General features: G+C 40.3%; 1 protein-coding gene across 4 annotated transcripts in view; it reads left to right on the top strand.

The window, feature by feature from the left end:
- atg5 (ATG5 autophagy related 5 homolog (S. cerevisiae)) overlaps positions 1-22,043 on the top strand; it is a 236,908-nt gene that overhangs the window by 179,114 nt on the left and 35,751 nt on the right. For 3 of the 4 annotated variants that reach the window (XM_069887482.1, XM_069887481.1, XM_069887483.1), the window contains exon 7: positions 9,665-9,782. In XM_069887482.1, the coding sequence (XP_069743583.1) occupies positions 9,665-9,782 (118 nt within the window). Of the gene's footprint in view, positions 1-9,459; positions 9,539-9,664; positions 9,783-22,043 lie in introns of those variants that run through there. The other variant, XM_069887484.1, reaches the window with a different exon arrangement.

Genomic DNA, 22,043 nt, shown 5'->3' with positions numbered 1-22,043 from the left:
GAATATGTACATTTCTGTATTTGCATGGTCTTTTTGTTGACATTTCTTTATTTTGTGCACAGTTCTTTCTTCTTGAGTACAGTTTACAGTTACCGGTAATTTAGAAATTCTGCTTGGCCCACAGGAAAACGAATCTGAGTTATATGTGATGTCATGTACTCTGACAATAACTTTGAACTTGTCTCTCTTGGTCTTTTCCATTCAAGATACTCTTTTCTGATTAAGCTTTTCTTATATTGTAAATGTTTCTTTATCTCTCTGGGGAAGTGTCCTGGGATATTTCTTTACAAATATTAAGATTCTAGTGGGCTTTGAATAACTTGGTACCTTGTTGGAATGCACCAGTTCCCCACTGCATAACTTGCTAAGATGAATGAGATTCACTAAAGTATTTTTGTTTGCATCATTTCATAGAAAAAGGATTGTTAGTTTTTTTTAAATCTTGTGCATACTTTTTGCATTCTTCATTTATTTGACAATATTTGGCAATATTGCAGGAATTTAATTCTGTTTGCAATTCTCAAATGACAAAATCATAGTGTTGTAGCGGGGGTCACTACTGCTTCAGTCAGGTTATAGCTCATGGTTATAGCTCCTGGGCTGTAGCTCAAAACTTGCAGAGGAAAGAAGACGCGCACACCAGTAGAGTGTATTGTATACTGAGTTTATTCAAGGGCAGCTCTGCCTTTTATAGTGAGCTCAGTCGCGTCACCACCGGGGTGTGGCTTGAGCTGGCTTGCCACTGATTGGTGGGTTCCAGCATCTGGGCCCCGATTGGTTAGCCAGTTTAACTATGGAAACGGGTGTCTCAGCCTGTGCGAGGTCTTGCCGATCGCCACGTTTGACTGCCATTTCCGGTGTTGGCCCGAAATTTTTTTCTCCGCTAAACTAGTTTAATCTGACAACATTGGATAAAACTGTTATTAAAACACTATTTAAAAAGATTTATCTATATGCAACACAAGGAATTGAAATACAACTGTGGGGTTGGCATTCCCTTTGTATCAGAGGAGTTAATTATTGATGTATCTAATTAAAAATGTATTAAAACGATGTAATTTAATTACACTCTCTGCACTCTCACCTTCAAAACTTTACAGCTACTCTTGCAAATCATTCACAACCTGCCAGTGACTCAGTTTTTCTGGTAATTCTATAGGTATACCACTGTTAACCTGCACTGCATTTCTCTTTTATTCTTCAACCTGCCAAAAACAGGGTTTGGTTACAAGTGTCAAGTCTGTACACCTACGTTTACTCCATATTCAGAGCTGGCTGATTAATTGACATCAAGTGCTTTGTGCTTGGCAGTCAACTCAGGTGTTACTCTGAAGTGTTATTGATTGGCAGTTTGCATAGAAAATAAAGGATGAGCCAAGATCTGCATTGTTTATAGACAGCAGTTAAAGAGAGCTTTTTACAAAATTAAAGTGTGAAAGGGATATGTAGAACAGCTGGTCTGACCTGTTTGAAATATTTCCAATTAATGAATATCGCTTTTCTTTGGTATATGCCAACAGTGCCTCTTGCAACACAAATGTGTTATAATCCTTGTGTGGTAGAATTATAGAACATTATTTTAATTAGAATTAAATGTGCAGGCTTGGGGAAAATTGAGTTAATAGTAACAAACTGAATCTGCTTTTTAAGAAAATCCATGTGGAGCCACTTTTATTATTGTTTTTTGTCAATCATTCCTCCCCTCAAAAAAAGTGCCAATGTAAATGATATTACAGTTTCTTATAAAACTCAATCTCTTTTCAAAAAGATCCTCAAGTAAACATTGAATTTAAACATTGAATTAATAAATCTGCTGAAGATCCAGCTGCGCTGGATGGGTCACGTCTCCAGAATGGAGGACCATCGCCTTCCCAAGATCGTGTTATTTGGCGAGCTCTCCACTGGCCGCCGTGACAGAGGTGCACTAAAGAAAAGGTACAAGGACTGCCTAAAGAAATCTCTTGGTGCCTGCCACATTGACCACCGCCAGTGGGCTGATATCGCCTCAAACCGTGCATCTTGGCGCCTCACAGTTCGGCAGGCAGCAACCTCCTTTGAAGAAGACCGCAGAGCCCACCTCACTGACAAAAGGCAAAGGAGGAAAAACCCAACACCCAACCCCAACCAACCAATTTTCCCCTGCAGCCGCTGCAACCGTGTCTGCCTGTCCCGCATCGGACTTGTCAGCCACAAACGAGCCTGCAGCTGACGTGGACTTTTACCCCCTCCATAAATCTTCGTCCGCGAAGCCAAGCCAAAGAAAAATAAAAATAAATCTGCTTTACCATCTATCTGTCTCTGATCACAGAAGACACTTGTTTTCTGGTTTACTTTTTGAAATTGTTCTTGTCTCAGATTATCTCCTACGAATATATGAAGTGGAACCATGAGTCAGTCACCTGGCCTGTCTAGCCTGCTCAGCCATTCGATGAGATCATGGCTGATGTGACCGTCACTCAGTTCCACTGATCTGACTTTTCCCCATCATCTGTAATTCCCCAACTAGGCCAAAAAAAATTTATCTGTCCTAAATATACTGCTTCCTTAGGCAAAGAATTCCACAGATTCACTCATTGTCTGGGAAAATCAGTTCCTCTTTGTCTCCAACCTAAATCTACGCTCCTTAATTTTGAGGCTATGTCCCTTAGTCCTAGTCTCACCTACCAATGGTAAAAACACACTGGAGGAACTCAGCCATATATTCAAAGATATATTGCTGGCATTTCGCCCCTGAGCCATTCTTCAAGGAATAAGCAGAATGAGCCCTTTCTGATTGTGTTTACCTGACAGAACCATTTCAATTTTAAATTTAAATTTAGACATACAGCACGGTAACAGGCAATTTTGGCCCATGTGTCCACGCTGCCCAATTTTTACACCCAATCGGTGGCGCTGTAAAGGCGTTGCACTAATCTCGCGATTTCTTTCCTTAATCACAGCTTCAGGCATTTTTTCAAACAGTGGCAAGATATTTATTGCCTTCCAATTGTCGCAACTTGCTCAGGGACGAGAGAAATTTGGCAAATGATCATGAGTGCTTCTATTACAACTTCCCACAATTCTTTCTATACCAGGAGGCATCGACTTTGAGCCCACCAGTTGTCTCAGTACTATTGTATCAAGGTCCTCACCTCCTATCACATCCATAAAAGCTCTTTTTTGCACGCTAGATGTGTCCTCTGCTGTGAAGACATATACAAAATAATCATTTAAAGTCAGTTCCACATTACCCAATATTAAATCCCCTTTTCATATTCCAAGGCACTTGTGTTGACTTTAGCCGTCCTTGTCCACTTCATATCAATATGAAAACTTTCACTTTCTGGTTTTTTTTTTGGGCAAGTTTATTTTCATAATCTATCTTGCCTTCCTTTAGGGGTTGCTTGTTTTTTGTTGCTTTTTAAAGTTTTCCCAATCTTCCAGTTTCCCACTACTTTTGGTGACTTTATGCACGAACTTTCACTTTGATGCCTTCCTTTATTTCCTTATTTGACTATGGGACCATTTCTCCCCACACTTCCTAACCCTGTTTTTTTTTAACTGGAATATAATATCTTTTAAAGTCTTTCACTGTTCCTCAACTGTCCAGCACGAAGCCTGTGTTTCTAGTCTACACAAGCCAACACCTCTCTCATCCCATTGGAGTCTCTCTTGCTTAGGCATAATCAAATTCAATCACACTGCGATCACTCTTTCAAAGATGATACCTGAATGTTATCTGGCTCAGTGCACAACACCGGATTGAAGGCAGCATGTTCCCATGTAGGTTCAGTAACATGCTATTTTATTTTTTAAATATTTAGAAATACAACATGGTAGCAGGCCCCTCTGGCCCACGAACTTGCGATGCCCAAATACATCCATGTGACCAATTAAGCATCTTGCCCTGTTTAAGAAGCGAATATGGAAGCGTTCTGTGAATTCCTCTTCAAGACTGGTTGAACCAATTGGATTGGGCCAATCTCTGTGCAAGTTAAAGTGCCCCATGACAACTGTCATTCTATTGTATGCATCAGCTATTTCTTCATTTATTGCTTGTATTTATTGTAATATTTTAGCTTGATAACCTACAGACAACTCCCATCAGTGATTTTTGGCCCCCCCTTACTATTCCAAATCTGTTCCCAGATGGATTCAACATTTTTACTCATTACATCAGTGTTTCTCAACCTTTATCTTTCCATTCACAAACCACTTTTAACAATCCCTATGCCATGAGTGCTCTGTGATTAGTAAGGGATTGCTTACGGTGGCGTGTGAGTGGGAAGGGAAGGTTGAGAACCACTGCTCTAGACCCAATTGTTACTGAAATATTTTGCTTGAGAAAAACTGTCACTGGCCCATTTCCCTTGGAGTTCTGAAACCGTGCACATAACGAGTCAATTAGGTACGATTAAAACAGTGGTTTTCAAACTTTTTCTTTCCACCCACATACCACCTTAAGCAATCCCTTACTAATCACAGAGCACAGATGGCATTGGGAATACTTAAAATGGTATGTGAGTGGAAAGAAAAAGGTTGAGAACCACTGCATTAGATTTTGTATTGTCTTTCACTATCGCCCTGCCTGACCTCGTCCTTAATTAAGTCCACTTCCCCACCTCTCTTATTTTCCCCATTATCTTCCCATATTATCTGATACCCTCACATATTTAATACCCAATCACCTTCACCTGCAACCACATTTCTATAATGACCACTAAATTCTTATCTATTGTACTGATTTGTGCCACAAATTGACTGATCCAGTTTTTAATACTACCGACATTCTAAAAGTGTCCTTTTAAAATCTAAAAATCTTTGTCTTACTTTTAACTTTTCGGCACTCCATTCTTCTTTCCAGTTTTTGTTGCTACGTTACTTCCCACTGTCTTTCAACATTGCTTCCCTCTGTTTTTCTGGATTGCTTCCCTTTGTCTTTCTGCATGGATTCCTATCCCCCACCTTATTAGTTTAAAGCCTCTCCACTAGGAAACATTGGACATTGATCCCTGTCCTGCCTATGTATCAGCTGTCTGGTTTGCATTGATCCCACCTCACTCGGAACTGGTTCCAATGCCAAAGGAATCTGATGCCCTCTCTCCTGCATCACTCCTCATTATTATGCAGGTGCCTTGGCATGGGCGATCGTATCTCTCCATCTGTCACGATCTCTGACCCTCTGAATTGTAGTTGTTGCATCCCCTCTTCTTCTTTGGTGAAGGCTTCATCTTTAGCTGAGTCCATAGTCGATAATGGTAAAAATACTGAAGTGGTTTCTCGTTGCCTTCTTCAGTTGCGGTGTCCATACTGGACGGGTAACCCTGGCCATTGATCAGCAGATTCATCCGCTCAGCATTTTAGTTTTACAATCATAAATTTCAATTTGTAAAATCTGCTTGTATAAACCATCCACCATCTGCAATCCATGGCTTCACAAGACCCTGATTGAAAAGTTAAATAGGTACTACACCTTGCTGAAGGGTGACCTGTAGGCTATCAGAAGGAAAGAGCACCTTGAACCTCCTTTTGCCGAGCAATTGCATAGCACCAACATCACTGCTCAACCATGAATTTATCATATTTTTCTGTTCCTACTCTGACTAACATATGGCACTAGCAGTAATCCTGAGATGATGATCTTTGAGGTCCTACTTTTTAATTTCTAGCTTCCTAAATTCAGCTTGTAGGATTTCATCCAGCTTGCTTTCCTATATCTTTGGTACCCACAAGCATCCGAACAACTGGCTGTTCACCTTCCCCTTTTAGAATCCCTGACTCTTGTACCCAGGAAACAATACATGAATCCAAAGCCCTGTTTGTGGCCACAGAAATACCCATCCATTCCCCTTATCACAAAATTCCCTACCACTATAGCTCTGTCACTCGTTTTCCTGCCCTCCTGTCAGCAGAGCCACTTACCGTGCCATGATCTTGGCTCCAGCTGATGAGGCATCTCCCCCAAAAGTATCCAAGGCAGTATATCAGTGAGGGAGATGACCGCAGGGGACTCCTTCACTACTTTCCTGTTATTGTTCTGCCTGTTTATCAGCACTCCCTATCTTTCTAACTGTGCGAACAGTTCACTGAACATGTTATCTCCAATGTTCTCAGCTTCATGAAAGCTCCAGTGTGAATCCACATGCAGCTCCTGCATCATCATTACAAACTGTCAGGAAGTGCAACTGGACATACTTAGAAGCATAGGTGCAGGCGTAGGCCATTTGATCATGGCTGATCAGTACCTGGTTCCTCCCTTCTCCCCCTACCATATAACCAACCGTTTACAACGTGGAAACAGGCCAGGTCAGCCCTTCGAGTCTGCACCAGTTCACTTGAACAACTCTGCCCTCCCGCTCTCTGCCCATAACCCTCCAACCTTCTCTTAAATGATAGAAGGGACCCTGCCACAACTATCTCTTTTGGAAGATCATACCCCTTGATCATAAGGACCAATTCTAACCTACTCTTAAATATTGACAACGAACCGGCCCCAACTACTTCCTGCGGCAAAGAATTCCACAGATCTACCACCCTCTGAGAGAAGAAATTTTTCCTCATCTCAATCCTAAAAAACTTCCCCTTATTCTTAAACTGTGACCCCTGGTTCTGATTTTTCCCAGCATTGGAAACAACCTACCTGCATCTAGACTGTCTCAACCAGGGGTGTCAAACTCAAATTCACAGAGGGCCAAAATTAAAAACTTGGACCAAGTCGTGGGCCAAACTAAATATTTATTGAAAATTTTCAACAACATCTGCATGTTTTCTCTTCTTTCTACATATGCAATGTTAAACTTTTTCTTATTAAAATAAATGTTTAATAATAGTTTTGGTTAAACTCTTTCCAGAAGAAGCATTAACAAATGAGAAATAAAATATTCAATAAATAATATTTCTCTATAGCCTTTAAGCTCCTTTTAAATGTATTTTTTTTCACAAGCCAACAAGTAAAAAAATAACAACTTGCTTCAATTAAAATCCCATCTTTCAACTATGAACAGTCCAAAGTTAACCAACGAAAATACGAATCCAAGCTTCGCTTGCTATACTGTAATTTACTCTGATGCACCTGGGTCTAAACCAGATACTTGGCATCTCTTCTTAGATGCAAGTTCATCAAACTCTGGGGTCAGAGTTTGCCTCCCACCTGTCTTGAAAGGTCCTGTTTTCTGTCTTTCGTTTGGCCATTTTTCGTAAGGGGTTTATTACATGTGAGTTGGGCGACAGGTCGCAGGTGCTAATGAAAGTAAAGAGAGGAGGTGGGGGCAATTAGCGGGCTGACGGGCCGGCACCAACGCATTTGCAAAGCATTCTGGGATTTGTAGTATTAGCTGTGCATGCGCTATACTGGCGCAGTGGCCAGTATATTTGATACGATCTTGCAGGCCAAATATAATTATATCATGGGCCAAATTTGGCCCACGGGCCTGAGTTTGACATGTGTGGTCTAAACCCTTAATAATTTTATATGTTTCGAGAAGATCCCCCCTCAGTCTTCTAAATTCCAGAGAATACAAGCCTAGTCTTCATATGCAAGTCATTCCTGCATACGTAATCATTCGGGACACTGGCATCATCCCTGAGTTCACACTTTGTGCAGGAGGAGCATAATGCATGTCTGATATTACCTGCCCAAATGAAAATGAGGAATAATTGCATTAAAATTAGGTGTATACCATTTGGCTATCAACATACCATTCCACCACTCAGTAAGATGATTGCTATTATTGAGGTATAACTTGATCTTGAAAACCTATCTATAATGTCACTTTCAAAGTAGGTGATGAAAGAATACTGTATTTTAAATGTGTTAAATAATCTTGCATTGTAGGGAAAACAAATAATTATTTGTAATTACTTTATAAAACTAAAAAATTGCAATAATTTTAAGATGTAATTCAAAAATGTAAATTCTCATTGTGACAGATTATGTTGTATTTTGTATTGTATACAGATATGTTTTAAAGGAGATAAATGGTGGCAGTTTTTTTAGTGTAGGTCTCATACAAACACTGCAAAACAGATCTCATTAAAAATACTGGAGCTCTGCTCAAGCCAGACAGGTTGGCTCTGAGTGCCTTTGCAAAAGCTTTGGGGAGTGTCTATAGAGACTTCACTAATGGATTGTGGTTTTGAAAAGCAACAACTGAAAGAACTGGGAGGATTAGGTTCAGAGCCACATGCTGTCTGCAGTTTGCTGTTCTAAGAGGGTCATGTGGTTTTGCAAGCAGAGGGGGTAAAACAGGCTTTTCTGTGTGTGTGTGTGTGTGTGTGTGTGTGTGTGTGTGTGTGTGTGAGAGAGAGAGAGAATTCAGTTTTACAGTTCAGCAGGAGCAGCTGGGATTGGAACAGGACAAGCTGGAAAGCTTGTGGGAAACCCCATTTTGAATATGGGTTATGAGTTCTTAGTTCAGCCTGGTCAAACCCATTGTGGACCATACAAGAAGAGAAGACTGGCTGCCTAATGTTTCACTTGAAATAAGAGAAACAAAAAGGAACTCTGTGGTGATCTGAAAGGTTATCATCTGGAAAACCTTGATGGAGCAATTCTCTTCAGCAAGACACTGATGTGGCTGATTAGAAGGGATCAGTTTGGGTCCAGCGAACAATAAATCTCTGACAAGAACCTTCCTGAGCGGTAACTATTTACCTTTCAAGCACCATAGCCTGGTGAAATTCATAAATGTTAAATCTGTGCACAGTATAAGAATTGCTTGCAACCAGTGAACTTGGAGGAGTGATAAGTGAGATTGGACTGTGAATCAAAGAACTTTTCAAAACATATACACACATTACATACATGTGCGCTTAGAATTAGAAGGGGGTTAAGTTAGGTTAGTTAAGTTAATAGTGATAAGTTCATGTTTGATTCTGTTTTCATGTTTAAAGATAATTAAAAGTAACTTTTGTTTAAGTAACCATTTGTCTTGGTGAATTTCTGTTGCTGCTGGGTTCGGTGTCCACTGGACTTGTAACATCATGGTTATAGGTATAGTATTTGTATAGTTTCAACTATCAATTATGTTTTAAGGCATTTATTATCCTGAATTCAGGTTTGATTGGTTACCTTGTTTTCCCAGGAAATTTTGCTTTCTCCCCACCCCCAAGATTTGAGCACCAGAAAGCCAAGTTAATCCCTAATCTAATGATTCTTTGAATGATAGCCCTGTTGGAGAGAGTGGACATTGTATCCATCCTATTTTTGTAGCCAGTTATCACCTATGAAAATATACTTTCTGCAAGGTTCTTCATGCTGCCTTGCTCTTCCAGATCCAGGGATGTGGACTTCATGAATCTGTGAGGCTGAAAACCACCACCAATAAATTTACCCATTGATAACTTTTCATTTAATACTCCTGATTAGTTTTCAGGGTGATTATTTTTAATTGAAAGCCTCTGTTTTAGCAGTCTTTTTTAGCAGTTTTACCAAACAATATCGTATCCTGAAGCTCGTTAACATCTTAATTGCCTTTTCAGCTCTGTAAGATAAGCAGTCTGAAAGAATCAAAATCCTGGAAATATTCAGCAAATAAGGAAGCATCTGTGGAAAGGAACTGTTAGTATTCAGGTCAAAGACCCTTGTACTTTACAGCCTGATGATTTAAAATAATATTATTACTGCATTAAAGCATTCAACGTTCTCTCCTAAATTTCTAAACAATTTTTATTCTTTGTATTTCAGCCCCTAAGTGATCGACCATTTATTCAGAAGCTCTTTCGACCAATCAGTTCGGAAGGACAGCCGCATAACCTTGGTGATTTGTTGAAAGAAATGTTTCCTGTTGCTCTAACTTCTGAAGGTAAAACACTAATAATTTCATTTTCAAGTGGTTTGAATATTGTTTTCTGTTTGGTTCCGTCCATATAAAAAGGGCAACTTTTATTTAATCCAAATTTTAAATGTTAAAACTTTTGATGAACATAATAGCCAAAGTGGAATTATGAATTATAATCTTTGCTGCTAATTTGTCAAACTTAAATTAGACTTTTTTAAAAATTTTGATTCAAAGCCTCTTGTGACTGAAATTAAGATGTCATGTTTATTGACTACAGTTTGCAGGGGATGAAAGTATTATCATTCAAGATTTAATTCTAGTGCATAAATAGGATAGCATGTTTATAAAAATATATTTCATCCTGACCAGTATAATTTTTCTTTGCTTTTTCTTCCTCTTTCAATATACACATGAGTAATGTTGTAATGAATTTGAGCATGTGATTACTTAAATTTAAGGTAAAATTATTCCAACCTGATGCATGCCAACAATTATCCTCTTTATTTTAATTTTTTTTTATTTTTCACACTATGACCCATACTGACCAAAATACACACAAACATTTCCCTCTTGAATATACAGTGTCATTTTCTCCCCTTTTCCCCCCTCCCTTCCCTCCCTCCTTCCTACCCCCCTCCCCACCCACTCAACATTCAACATATATGATACATTAAACCCATGAAACAACATCATCACACAATGAAAATAAACAAGAAAATTGTGTCATCTACATACATGTACATCAAACTGCAAGAGAAAGAGAAGGAGGAAATAAGCTGTAAACCCAAACAAAAGTGAGAACAAGATCTAAACATAAAGATAAAGAATGAAACATGGGAAAAGCTATGCTCCAGAACTATGAGAAATATAATAAACACGAGGTTACACATGATATAATATAATTGGTTACACAGGCTATATATCATGCCCCAAAAGTTAAATAAATGAGACCCAACAGTATCAGATAGATGTTTTCGCTGTAAGAAGGAAACGGGAACAACAGTGCATGCAATTTGGGCATGTGAGAAAGTGGAAAAGTTTAGGGAAGATCTAAATCAGGTATTAAATAAAATCACAAAAAGCAACATACCAAAAAATCCAGAGATCTTTCTTCTAAGTCATGTAAGAAGTAAAGAACTTGGCCTCGATTTGGATGGAGCACAAAAAAGATTTATTATGATAGCCTTCACTGTAGCAAAAAAATGTATGATGTCAACCTGGAAATCAGAAGATAGCCTGAGAATACAGAAATTAATAAATGTATTCCATTGGAAAAAATAACATATAATTTAAGAAATAACATCACAGTATTCGAACAAATTTGGGAACCATACATGGAACACAACAGAGAAGTCCTACCGCAGACCTCCACCACCTAAAATGACAGAATGAGAAGAAGACGGAATTATCCTTTTTCAATGTAACTTAATGCATGCTTTTTTTTAAAACGAAGTACTTGTGGAGCTGAAGCAAATATGAATTCTGGCGCTTATGTACATTGTGCAATGTATGTGACGTTAAACTGATGAGCAGCCTAAAGGAAAATGCAACAAGCTGATTCATTGTAGAGTTTCCTGGCACAAACAAGCTACTTTGTAATTTTTTTAATCCTTTTGGAATACAAGGGTCATGTTTATAACGGAAAACATCTTTGTTACAAAGTACTGTTCTTGGAATTTTAATCATGTTCCAGAAGATAACACTAAACATTTTGTATGTTTTTCATAATTTTATCAAAACCACTTGGAGCAATGTAATTATTTACCTTTTAGCTAATTTGTATAGAATATTGTTTACTTTTTTCTGAAATTAATTTTGTAATGTTTGTTCATCCGTGATTAATAGTTCATAAAAAAAGCTTCAAAGGATGTTGATCTCCTTCGTAAAATTAGTACCTTAGTAAAATTCCTCAACTCTCATTGATTTGGCATCTTAGAAATATGAAGTTTAACCCATTTTAAGGGTTTTGTTTATCTTTGGTTTGTAAGAGAGGGGATTTCTGCAGACATGGAACTGATTTAAATGTATTTTTTTGAGTACAGGTACTCCCTGACTTGCAACTGACGCAACTTATGCCCACCTGCACTGAAAATTTATTAAAAATTATGAAGAAAAAAAAATTAAATTTACACAGATTATGTTGTATTTGACAAACTATAACAGGGATAGAGGGCATATAAGAGTCAAAATGCGTACTTACCTTGTCCTGGGGTCCATCTTGATTCCTGTGCACATGAGCGAGTCTTTGGTTGGTGCATGCTCAGTGGGTTCGCATATTAGAGTTTGGTTGGCGCATGCACAAGAGTTAAGGGCATGAATTCAATGTCATTAGGGTGCTTATGTCAAAAATTCTGAAGTACCGGTATTTAGTAGAGAAACCTCAAAAATAAATGCAGCTCATCTCTTCAGGGAAACAGTTGCAGGAAGATATCTGAAATGTCCTGGCCTCTTTACAGGATGCAAGATAGGTTAATATTTTGTAAATTGCAACTCCATTGTCAGCTATTATTTCCATTGTTAATGGTTATTAGTTAACCTCCAATTGCTTTTTTTAATATTTATAGTTTTTTCACTCAAACTCCAACAATTATCAATATCAATAATATCAGTATTTACATTTCATACTTGTTAATTCCATACAATCTTCTCATGAAACTTAAGTTCTTTTTATCCCCTTCCCTTCCCTCTGCTTTCTCTCCCCCACCCCCCAACATTGAACACTTAACACCATTATGGGTTTGTCTTGTTGCGACGGTCAGTGCATAGGCTGCCTTCTTTTTTCCGTGGCTTTTCCTGGTTAGAATGGGATGGACCACCTTCGCTTCCCCGCCATTTGAGGGGTGGATTAGGAGTATAGGGCAGGGCAGCAAGGCATGACAGTCCGCACTACAATCGTGCCCCTATGTAGTTTAAATAGAGCTGCCAAACCTTCAAAAAAGTGCTGTATTGTTTCCTTAGGTTGTAGGTAATTTTCTTCAGGGGAACACAGCTCTGCATTTCTGTGTTCTAGCACTCAATACTCAGGTAAGGTGTCGGACTTCCAGGCAACTACTATGCACTTCCTGGTCACCGCCAATGCGATCATGACAAATTGGATTTGAAATTTGCACAGCTTCATTGTAAGTCTTATGTTCATCATATTTCCCAACAGGAACAACTCTGGATCCTGTGAGAATTCTTTACCTATCATTTTTCCCTTGGCACATGTCTGGGTTACGTGCATAAAAGTTCCTGTCACAATGCCACATCTGAAACATTGTTCAGATAATTCAAGTTTAGATCTCTTCAATTTTTGCGGCATCAGGTACAGCTGGTGCAGAAAATTGCATTGCACCAGCCTGTACCGTGCATCGATGACTGCAGTCATACTGATCTGTCACAGGTCAGACCAGCACCGCTCATCCATCGTTATTCTCAAGTCTGACTCCCACCTCTGCCTTGACTTGTCAAGGCCTGTTTAGGGCCTGCTGTTTGAAGCATGAAATACATTGCCAAAATGAACTTCTGTGTGCTCCCCCTTTGAATCATGGCCTTTATGTCACTGCCTGCTGGTAGGGCTATAGTTGAACCTAATCTGTCCTGTAGAAAAGATCTTATCTAAAGATAGCAGTGACTGAAATGTCTTATTTGATAAATTATACTTATTCCTAAATTGCTCAAAGGACATTAGCCACTCGTAACAGTCCTCTATGCACCTATGCCATTATGATGCCAGGTATCCAGCATCTTGTTACCCACTGTCAATGACATTAATCTATTTGGAGTCAGGGGTGTTTTGGAGACAGCCCCACTTTGGTTCCTACGTATTGGTTAATTTTGTTCCAAATGAGGATTATTTGTTTTAATATAGGCTGCCTTTCTTTTCTGATAGCAATTTAACATCCCCTTTATAAATAACGTCTTCTGCTAGCTTCTCACGGATCATATGCAGGTCGATTTATGTGCATAATGGCGCACCTCCCAGCCCCACCCCTCTCAAAGAGTGAGGAGGCGATGTATCTCAACTGTGCTGCCCAATAGTATTTTTTAGACTGGCATTCACAATCTGCCCAGACAATAATCCAAGGTCAATTTTTCCTTAGAGACCCTGGCTACCTTTCCATTCCATAGAAATCACTTACTCCTGAAAGTAAATTTGTGAAGAATCCCCAGGGCAATGCCACAGGCAATGTCTGGAAGAGGTAATGAAGCCTTGGCAACACAATCATCTTGATACAATTAACCCTGCCCAATAATTTTACGGGCAAGGACATCCATCTTTTTAAATCCTGCTCAATTTTCCCAAGCAAAGTGGGGGTAATTTGTATAAATTATTCAAGTTCTCATCTATTCTAACTCCTAGATATTTGATCCCATTTTGCGGCCACTTTAGTTGGCTATTTTCTTGATATTGACTGTAAACCCACTTCGTAAGTGGCATGATTTTACATTTATCCCAATTGATCTTATACCCAGAGATCTCCCCATAGTCCTCCAGAGTGGAGTGCAGCTTGGGCAACAAGTTTGCTGGTCTGTCAGATATACCAAAATATCATCGGCAAATAAATTAATTTTATGCTCTTACTTTCCTGTTCTAAAGCCTTTAATGTCTGGATCCTGGTGAATGGCCTCAGCTATGGCTCCATGGCTAGTACAAACAGAGCTGGATGATCTTTTCAGTGGGAAGGCTGGAGAAATTTATCCATCAATCACAACTTTAGCCTTGGGGTAAAGCCCCCTTAACCAATTTATAAAGGTTGGCCCTAGCCCCAATTTTTCCCAGCACTTTAAATAAAAAGTCCCACTCTAACCTGTCAAATGCCTTTTCTGCCTCCAGGGCCACAGCTAAGCCCCTCTCGTTTCTGTTTTGTGACAGATGCATGATACTCAACAATCTGCCAAATGTAATCCGCCGCCTGTCTTTTCTGTGCAAAGCCCACTTGGTCCTTATTTGTTAGCTTTGGCAAGTGTTTCGCCAATCTTTTTGCCAGGGCTTTGGCCAATATTTTATAATCTGTGTTTAACAGAGAAATGGGTCTATAAGAAGATGGCATTAGTGGATCCTTGTCTTTTTTAAGTATTATCGTAATGATTGCTGTCGAAAAAGATTCTGGGAGTGTTTGGGTCCTCTTTGCCACGTCCACCACCTCCATGTAAAGAGGCATCAATAAATCTTTAAACTCTTTATAGAACTCAGGTGGAAATCCATACTCCCCTGGAGACTTGTTAGTTTGCAGTGAACTCAATGCTTTCTCTATCTCTTCCTCTGTGAAGGGAGGATGTAACCGTTGTATTCTGGGTCTAAACTTGGCCGTTCTAATTTAGACATGAATTCACTGGTATTATCAGATCCTCCCCTCAATTCTGATTTATATCTTCTTCTTTGGCTTGGCTTCGCGGACGAAGATTTATGGAGGGGGTAAAAAGTCCACGTCAGCTGCAGGCTCGTTTGTGGCTGACAAGTCCGATGCGGGACAGGCAGACACGATTGCAGCGGTTGCAGGGGAAAATTGGTTGGTTGGGGTTGGGTGTTGGGTTTTTCCTCCTTTGCCTTTTGTCAGTGAGGTGGGCTCTGCGGTCTTCTTCAAAGGAGGTTGCTGCCCGCCAAACTGTGAGGCGCCAAGATGCACGGTTTGAGGCGTTATCAGCCCACTGGCGGTGGTCAATGTGGCAGGCACCAAGAGATTTCTTTAGGCAGTCCTTGTACCTTTTCTTTGGTGCACCTCTGTCACGGTGGCCAGTGGAGAGCTCGCCATATAACACGATCTTGGGAAGGCGATGGTCCTCCATTCTGGAGACGTGACCCATCCAGCGCAGCTGGATCTTCAGCAGCGTGGACTCGATGCTGTCGACCTCTGCCATCTCGAGTACTTCGACGTTAGGGATGTAAGCGCTCCAATGGATGTTGAGGATGGAGCGGAGACAACGCTGGTGGAAGCGTTCTAGGAGCCGTAGGTGGTGCCGGTAGAGGACCCATGATTCGGAGCCGAACAGGAGTGTGGGTATGACAACGGCTCTGTATACGCTTATCTTTGTGAGGTTTTTCAGTTGGTTGTTTTTCCAGACTCTTTTGTGTAGTCTTCCAAAGGCGCTATTTGCCTTGGCGAGTCTGTTGTCTATCTCATTGTCGATCCTTGCATCTGATGAAATGGTGCAGTCGAGATAGGTAAACTGGTTGACCGTTTTGAGTTTTGTGTGCCCGATGGAGATGTGGGGGGGCTGGTAATCATGGTGGGGAGCTGGCTGATGGAGGACCTCAGTTTTCTTCAGGCTGACTTCCAGGCCAAACATTTTGGCAGTTTCCGCAATGCAGGACGTCAAGCGCTGAAGAGCTGGCTCTGAATGGGCAACTAAAGCGGCATCGTCTGCAAAGAGTAGTTCACGGACAAGTTTCTCTTGTGTCTTGGTGTGAGCTTGCAGGCGCCTCAGATTGAAGAGACTGCCATCCGTGCGGTACCGGATGTAAACAGCGTCTTCATTGTTGGGGTCTTTCATGGCTTGGTTCAGCATCATGCTGAAGAAGATCTTCATAAAATTTCTTGAAGGTCTCATTAATCTCTTTTGGTTTATACAAGCTCCTGCCACTCCCAGTTTGTATCGCATTGATCATCCTTGAGGCCTGTTCTGTCCTCAGCTGTCAAGAGAGGACTCTGTGGGCTCTCTCTCCCAATTCATAGTATTTTTATCTTGACCACATAATGGCCTTTTCCATACTATACATGTGTAACGTAATGTACTTAAATTTCTTATTTGTAAGAGCCCTGTAATTGTCCTCTAAACCTGATTTTTGGAAGTCCTTTTCTAGGTGAGTAATCACCTGTTCTAATCCATTTACCTCCCTCATATATTCTTTTTAAACTGTTTTAGTGTTCCCAATTATCCGGCCTCTCAAGTATGCCTTGAGAGTATCCTATACGAGAAATTTATCTGGAGCAGAGGCACGGTTGGTCTCGCAGAACATGTCTGTCTGTGCTCTTATAAAATTACAACATTCCGGCTTCTTTAACAGCAATGTGAAAGGGTGCACAAGACTGGTTTTTCTTGGTCCAGTGAGAATAGCCCTACTGGTATTTCAAAATGGGTTGTTCGCATGCCAATTAAGTGGGTTGCCAATGTGAAAAGGCCTAGTGATTCTCACCGGAGTTTATATCCCTCCCGATGTTGATTACAAATGGGCACTTGTGGAGATGTGATCAATAAACAAGAGAAGGCCCAGCATTTAACATCATCATCCCCTCAAAACTGATCAGCAAACTCCAAGACCTGGGACTCAATACCCCGCTATGTAATTGGATCATGGTTTTCTTCACCTCCAGACCACAGTCAGTGAGGATTGGTAAGAACATCTCCTCCACAATCTTCATTAGTTCCAGAGCACCACAGGGCTGTGTTCTTAGCTCCCTGCTCTACACACTTTACACCTACAACTCTGTGGCTCGGTACGACAATAACACCATATAAAAATTTGCCAATGTAGTGGGTTGTATAAAGGAAGGGGATGAGTCAACATAGAGGGTGGAGATTGAAAACTTGGCAGAATGGTGCACTGACAATGACAACCTTGCCCTCAATGTCACCAAAACTGAGGAGCTGATTGTTGACTTCAGGAAGGGAAAGCCAGAGGTCTACGATCCAATGAGAAGAGCTCAAGCCTAAAATGTCAGCTATGTATCTTTATCTTTATTTGACCTTCTGAATTTCTCCAGCATTGGGTTTTTACTTCAATCACAGTGTCTGCAGACTTTTGTTTTGCTCTTAGGAATTACTGTTTGCATTGTCCAGAATTTTTAAAAAAATATTGCTCCTCCAAATAGATTCACAGAAAAATGACAAACTATAAAATCAAAAGAAACACCAATATCCAATCAAAGAAACTTATTTCAAATTCCATCGTTGAAAATGAGTTTATGGCTTGTTTATCCTATTTGTCTGCCTTGTTTTGGTTATGGGCATTATTCTCCATATTTTTTGGTACTCATTTATTACATACAATTCAACAGAAACATTAGTCACTAGTGGTTGAATAGGTGGGTGATTAACACACACTCTTTCTAGGGAATGTAGTCATTATGTCATTCCTGCTGCCTGTTTGTTAAGAGTTCTGCTGTCTGGCATTTTTTTAAAAATTTAGACATACAGAATGGTAAAAGGCCATTTCCGCCCACGAGCCCGAGCCACCCAATTAACCTACATCCCCCAGTGCGTGGGCCGAAATGGCCTGTTACTGCGCTGTATGTGTACATTTTAAATCTTTTTTTTTTAAAGCCTGATAGCTGTTGGATTAACATGTTCTTGGCCCTAGATGTGCTGTATACATCATGCTTTTGTACCTTCCGACTTGAGGTAACAATGAGAAGAGGTTATGACTAAGGGTGATGGAGGTCCTTTATAATGTTGGCTCCCTTGAGGGAAGCATCTCACATAAACGTCTTCAGTTGATGGGAGGTTAGTATCTGTGATAGACTCTGCTCAATCTGTGATAGACTTGGCTCAGTCTGCTGCTTTTTGCAGCCTTCTGCATTCCTGGACACAAATCACCAAACAAGACCACACACAAATTACCAAAACTAGTCAGTGTGCCCTTTCATATTCGCCTGTGGAAGTCTGAGTATTTGATAACGCGCTAAATCTCCTCAGACTTATTGGGAAGATGGTGTACCATGTCACGGTTGCTTCTATATGCTGGTCTTCTGATAGATGGAAGCCTAGGAAACCTCTCCACCACCAACCCGTCAATGAAGAATAATCCTTCAGGCTACTCTTCCTAAAGTCTACTATATGTTCCTTGATCCTGCAGACATTCTGAGCAAGATTGTTGTTCTGGCACCAGATTCTTGATCTCCAACCTTTATTCTGACTCATTGTTTCCTGTCATTTAGCCACCATTGAGGGTGTCATTGGCAAATTTATAGATTCATTGGAGCCAAACTTGGCTACACAATCATGAGTGTAGAGGGAAAAGAATAGGAAAGTTGTAGTGGTGTTATGGTGCAGGTGATAAGGAGAAGATCAAACGCTTGACAGAAGGGAGGAAAAAAACTGTTCTCCCTGAGGGTAGCAACGAGGAAAGAGCATGTCCAGGGTGATTGGGAAGGGGAGGGGGGGGGGGTCCTTTTATGATGATTTTTGCTGCTTCCTGAGGCAGCTCCTCATGTGGATATCTTTGAGCATTAGAGAATGAAGGGAGATTTGGCAGAGGTGTACAGATTTAGAATTGGTATAGATACAAGTGCATCTTTTCTACTGATGGGTGAAACAGGAACCCCTCCATGCATATACGCCTTTCTCTGCCGCATTGCATTCTGGCAGGCAGGTCTGCCATCGCTTTTTCCCTTGGTCTTCATAAATTGTGCGCGACAGCGCTACTAACTTTCCCACCCTGTTTAAAAATTGTCTGCTATTGCTATTTATTGCTAGCACTTTCCCATGGTCCCTTATAAAGGTTTATATAGGTCGGCACAACAATGGGCTGAAGGGCTCATTAATTAAGCTCATTATGCTGAATTATGTTATAATTAGGCATGATTAATTTTTTTCAGATAGAAGATCATAATACATTGATCAGGATTTAGGGCAGGTCCACCATCGCTTGATACGTTATGATGTAACTGGTAAAAGGCAGAGCAGTCCTAACCCCGGGGATGGCTCCTTGCAAGTGTGAACATGTGCAGTGTCCCAGTTAAGAGAGGTCAAGTGTGAACACCAAAAATGCCATTCCTATCCCAGGGCACTGAACGGCCGATTTAGCGGGACGCAAGTGTAAAAGGGGTTATAGAGAGAGTGAAGAGCTCAAAGATCCTTAGCATGCATATATATAGGATTACTTATCCTGGACTCAGGAAGACGCAACTGCGCCTACACTTCCTAAGGAGGCTGAGGAGGGCAAGGCTACTGGCCCCCAACTTGACAACCTTTTACAGGAGACAATTAAATGTCCTGTCTGGCTGCATCGTGGTGTGGAAAAGGAGGTGCAAAGCATCAGACCAGAAGTCTATTCAGAGGATCGTTAAAACAGCCAAGAAGATCAATGGGGTCTCCCCTTCCTTTGTTGATGATATTTATTGGGAGTGATGTCTAAGTAGGTCACAAGGAATTGTATGACCCTTTCCATCCAGTGCACATTATCTTTAACCTCCTACCATCAAGAAGAAGATGCAGGAGCATCAAAATCAGGACTGCCAGGCTGGTAATTCTTCTTCCCAGAGGCTGTGAGATTGGTGAACAGTATCCTGTAACCCTGTAAATCACCTCAAATATTAATATATGTTTTGATTATTTATGTGATCAGTATGATCTGTGAATTGTGCGTGTACCATGATCCAGAGAGGCGTTGTTTCGTTAGGTTGTATATATACAATCAGATGATAATAAACTTGAACTTTATTGTTCAGGGTTAGGGAAATCTAGTTGCACAGTCCTGGTGAGGCCACATTGGGACTATTTGTGCAATTTCATATCCTTTATTTGAGAAAGAGTACACTAACAAGAAGGCAGTCAACATCACAAAGAATCTGCATCACACTATTCACAACCTCTTCTTACTGCTACCTTCAGGAAGAAGGTACAGAAGCCTGAAGTTTAGCACAGTTTCTTTCCAACACTATCAGGCTCTTGGACCTCCCCTTATCATGCTAATTGTGAATCTTTATCATCTATCTTTTATATTTATTGTCTCTTTCTCAATGGTAATGTATACTATGTTTGGCTGAAGCAAGAATTTCAGGTATAAGTTCATTCTATTTGTGAATAATGATGATTAACTCAAGCCCTATCACTTCCCAGGTTTGCTAAGGTTTGGTGAATGTATAATAAAGAACATTGTGAGGGCTTAGTTTAATGTGAAGCCAAGGACTTGCAACTTTCTAATGCCTGACTCAGCCTGAAGAAATGCTTGTGGCTTGAGCCGGGTTAGCCAACCTATACAGTGAATGAAACATGGACTGTAGATGCTGGATCTTGAGCAAAATGCGAAAGGCTGGAGGGATTCAACAGGTCAAGCAGCATCCATGGAGAACAATGGACAGTTGGAGTTTGCTGTTGGAACCCTTTGCAGAGACTAAAGTGAGAAGTGCACATTTAGTCTCATCTGTCACTAGGGTTAGACCAAAAGTAAATTTGAGGAAATATCATATATATATATATGGGGGGGGGGGGGGGGGCCTAAAACCTCATGGCAGGAACATTGAATTTTCCAATTTTAGGTAGCCCCTCTCTGGTTCTAGGGTTTCTGTCCTTTACTTGGTCCCTTTCTCACTTCTGTCACAAAATTCTGCTCTCACCCCTCCTCCCACCAATAGTTTCTTAGACCACTTCTCCTACCTTCAGTTATCCAGCATCCTATCACCTATGACCCCTCCCCAGCCCTTGCCCCACCCTCTTTTTTTGCTTGCTATCTCCCCTTCATGCTGCCTCTCATGAATTCCTAAATATTTAGTGGCCTCTTGAGTCAGCTGTTGAATATCTATGATACCCAGGTTTGAATACCAGGCTATACTGAGTTGGTATTTTTTGGGTGAGAGATATTATTATTGAACTGCATTTGTAAGGAACATTCAGTCATTGTTCTAGATCACAATACAGATACTTATCCCTCCTTGAATGTCTCTTGGAATGGACTCAGGAAAAACCTATGTTCCATGCAATTGAATATTCTGTCATCACTTATTTAGAAATGGAAATGAAGATAATAATTTGGGCCGAGGCTATATTGTTCCTCCTCCTAAGCAAGCAGTTCAGTTCAATGGCAAAATGATGATTGGTCATCTTTCAAAGATCTCTCACCAAGTGCAAAAGAAGAAAAATTGACCTTTTATCAGGATGGCCCTTTCTTTATCCAAAATAAAGCTAAACAGGCAGAAAATAATGTTTAAAGACTGCAGTGATAAAAGTGAAAGTGGCCTTTGATTTAATCAATTCTCTATGCAATTTTGCATTTGGGCTACTTCTGGGAAAGAAAATAGTTCAATGTGTAATTTGTGAACTTGTTCTTTTAACATGATCAGAGGATGAAAGATCCTAAACCTTGTGTGTGAATATAAATATTTGTTTTACTACTACATAATGTATTGGCTATAAGAGGAAGATGCCATTCACCATGAAACATCAGGCCAAGCTTTCTTTCAAGATTAATTATTAAGCTTTTAACATGAGTGTTTGATGTCTCTCTTTGGTGTATCCTGGGTTGGTTAATCCTGTTGACCTGACCACTGGCTATAACTGCAATTGCCATGAAAAAATCTTTCACTGTGATGTATGGACTGCAGACGTCAGCCTGTGGTTTTTCATGGAGATGGAATCAATTAAATA

This window comes from Narcine bancroftii, chromosome 6, assembly GCF_036971445.1.
Source record: "Narcine bancroftii isolate sNarBan1 chromosome 6, sNarBan1.hap1, whole genome shotgun sequence".
In the NCBI taxonomy this organism is placed as follows: Eukaryota; Metazoa; Chordata; class Chondrichthyes; order Torpediniformes; family Narcinidae; genus Narcine; species Narcine bancroftii.
Note: the sequence above shows the minus strand (reverse complement) of the source record. Positions and strands in the feature narration are given on the sequence as shown.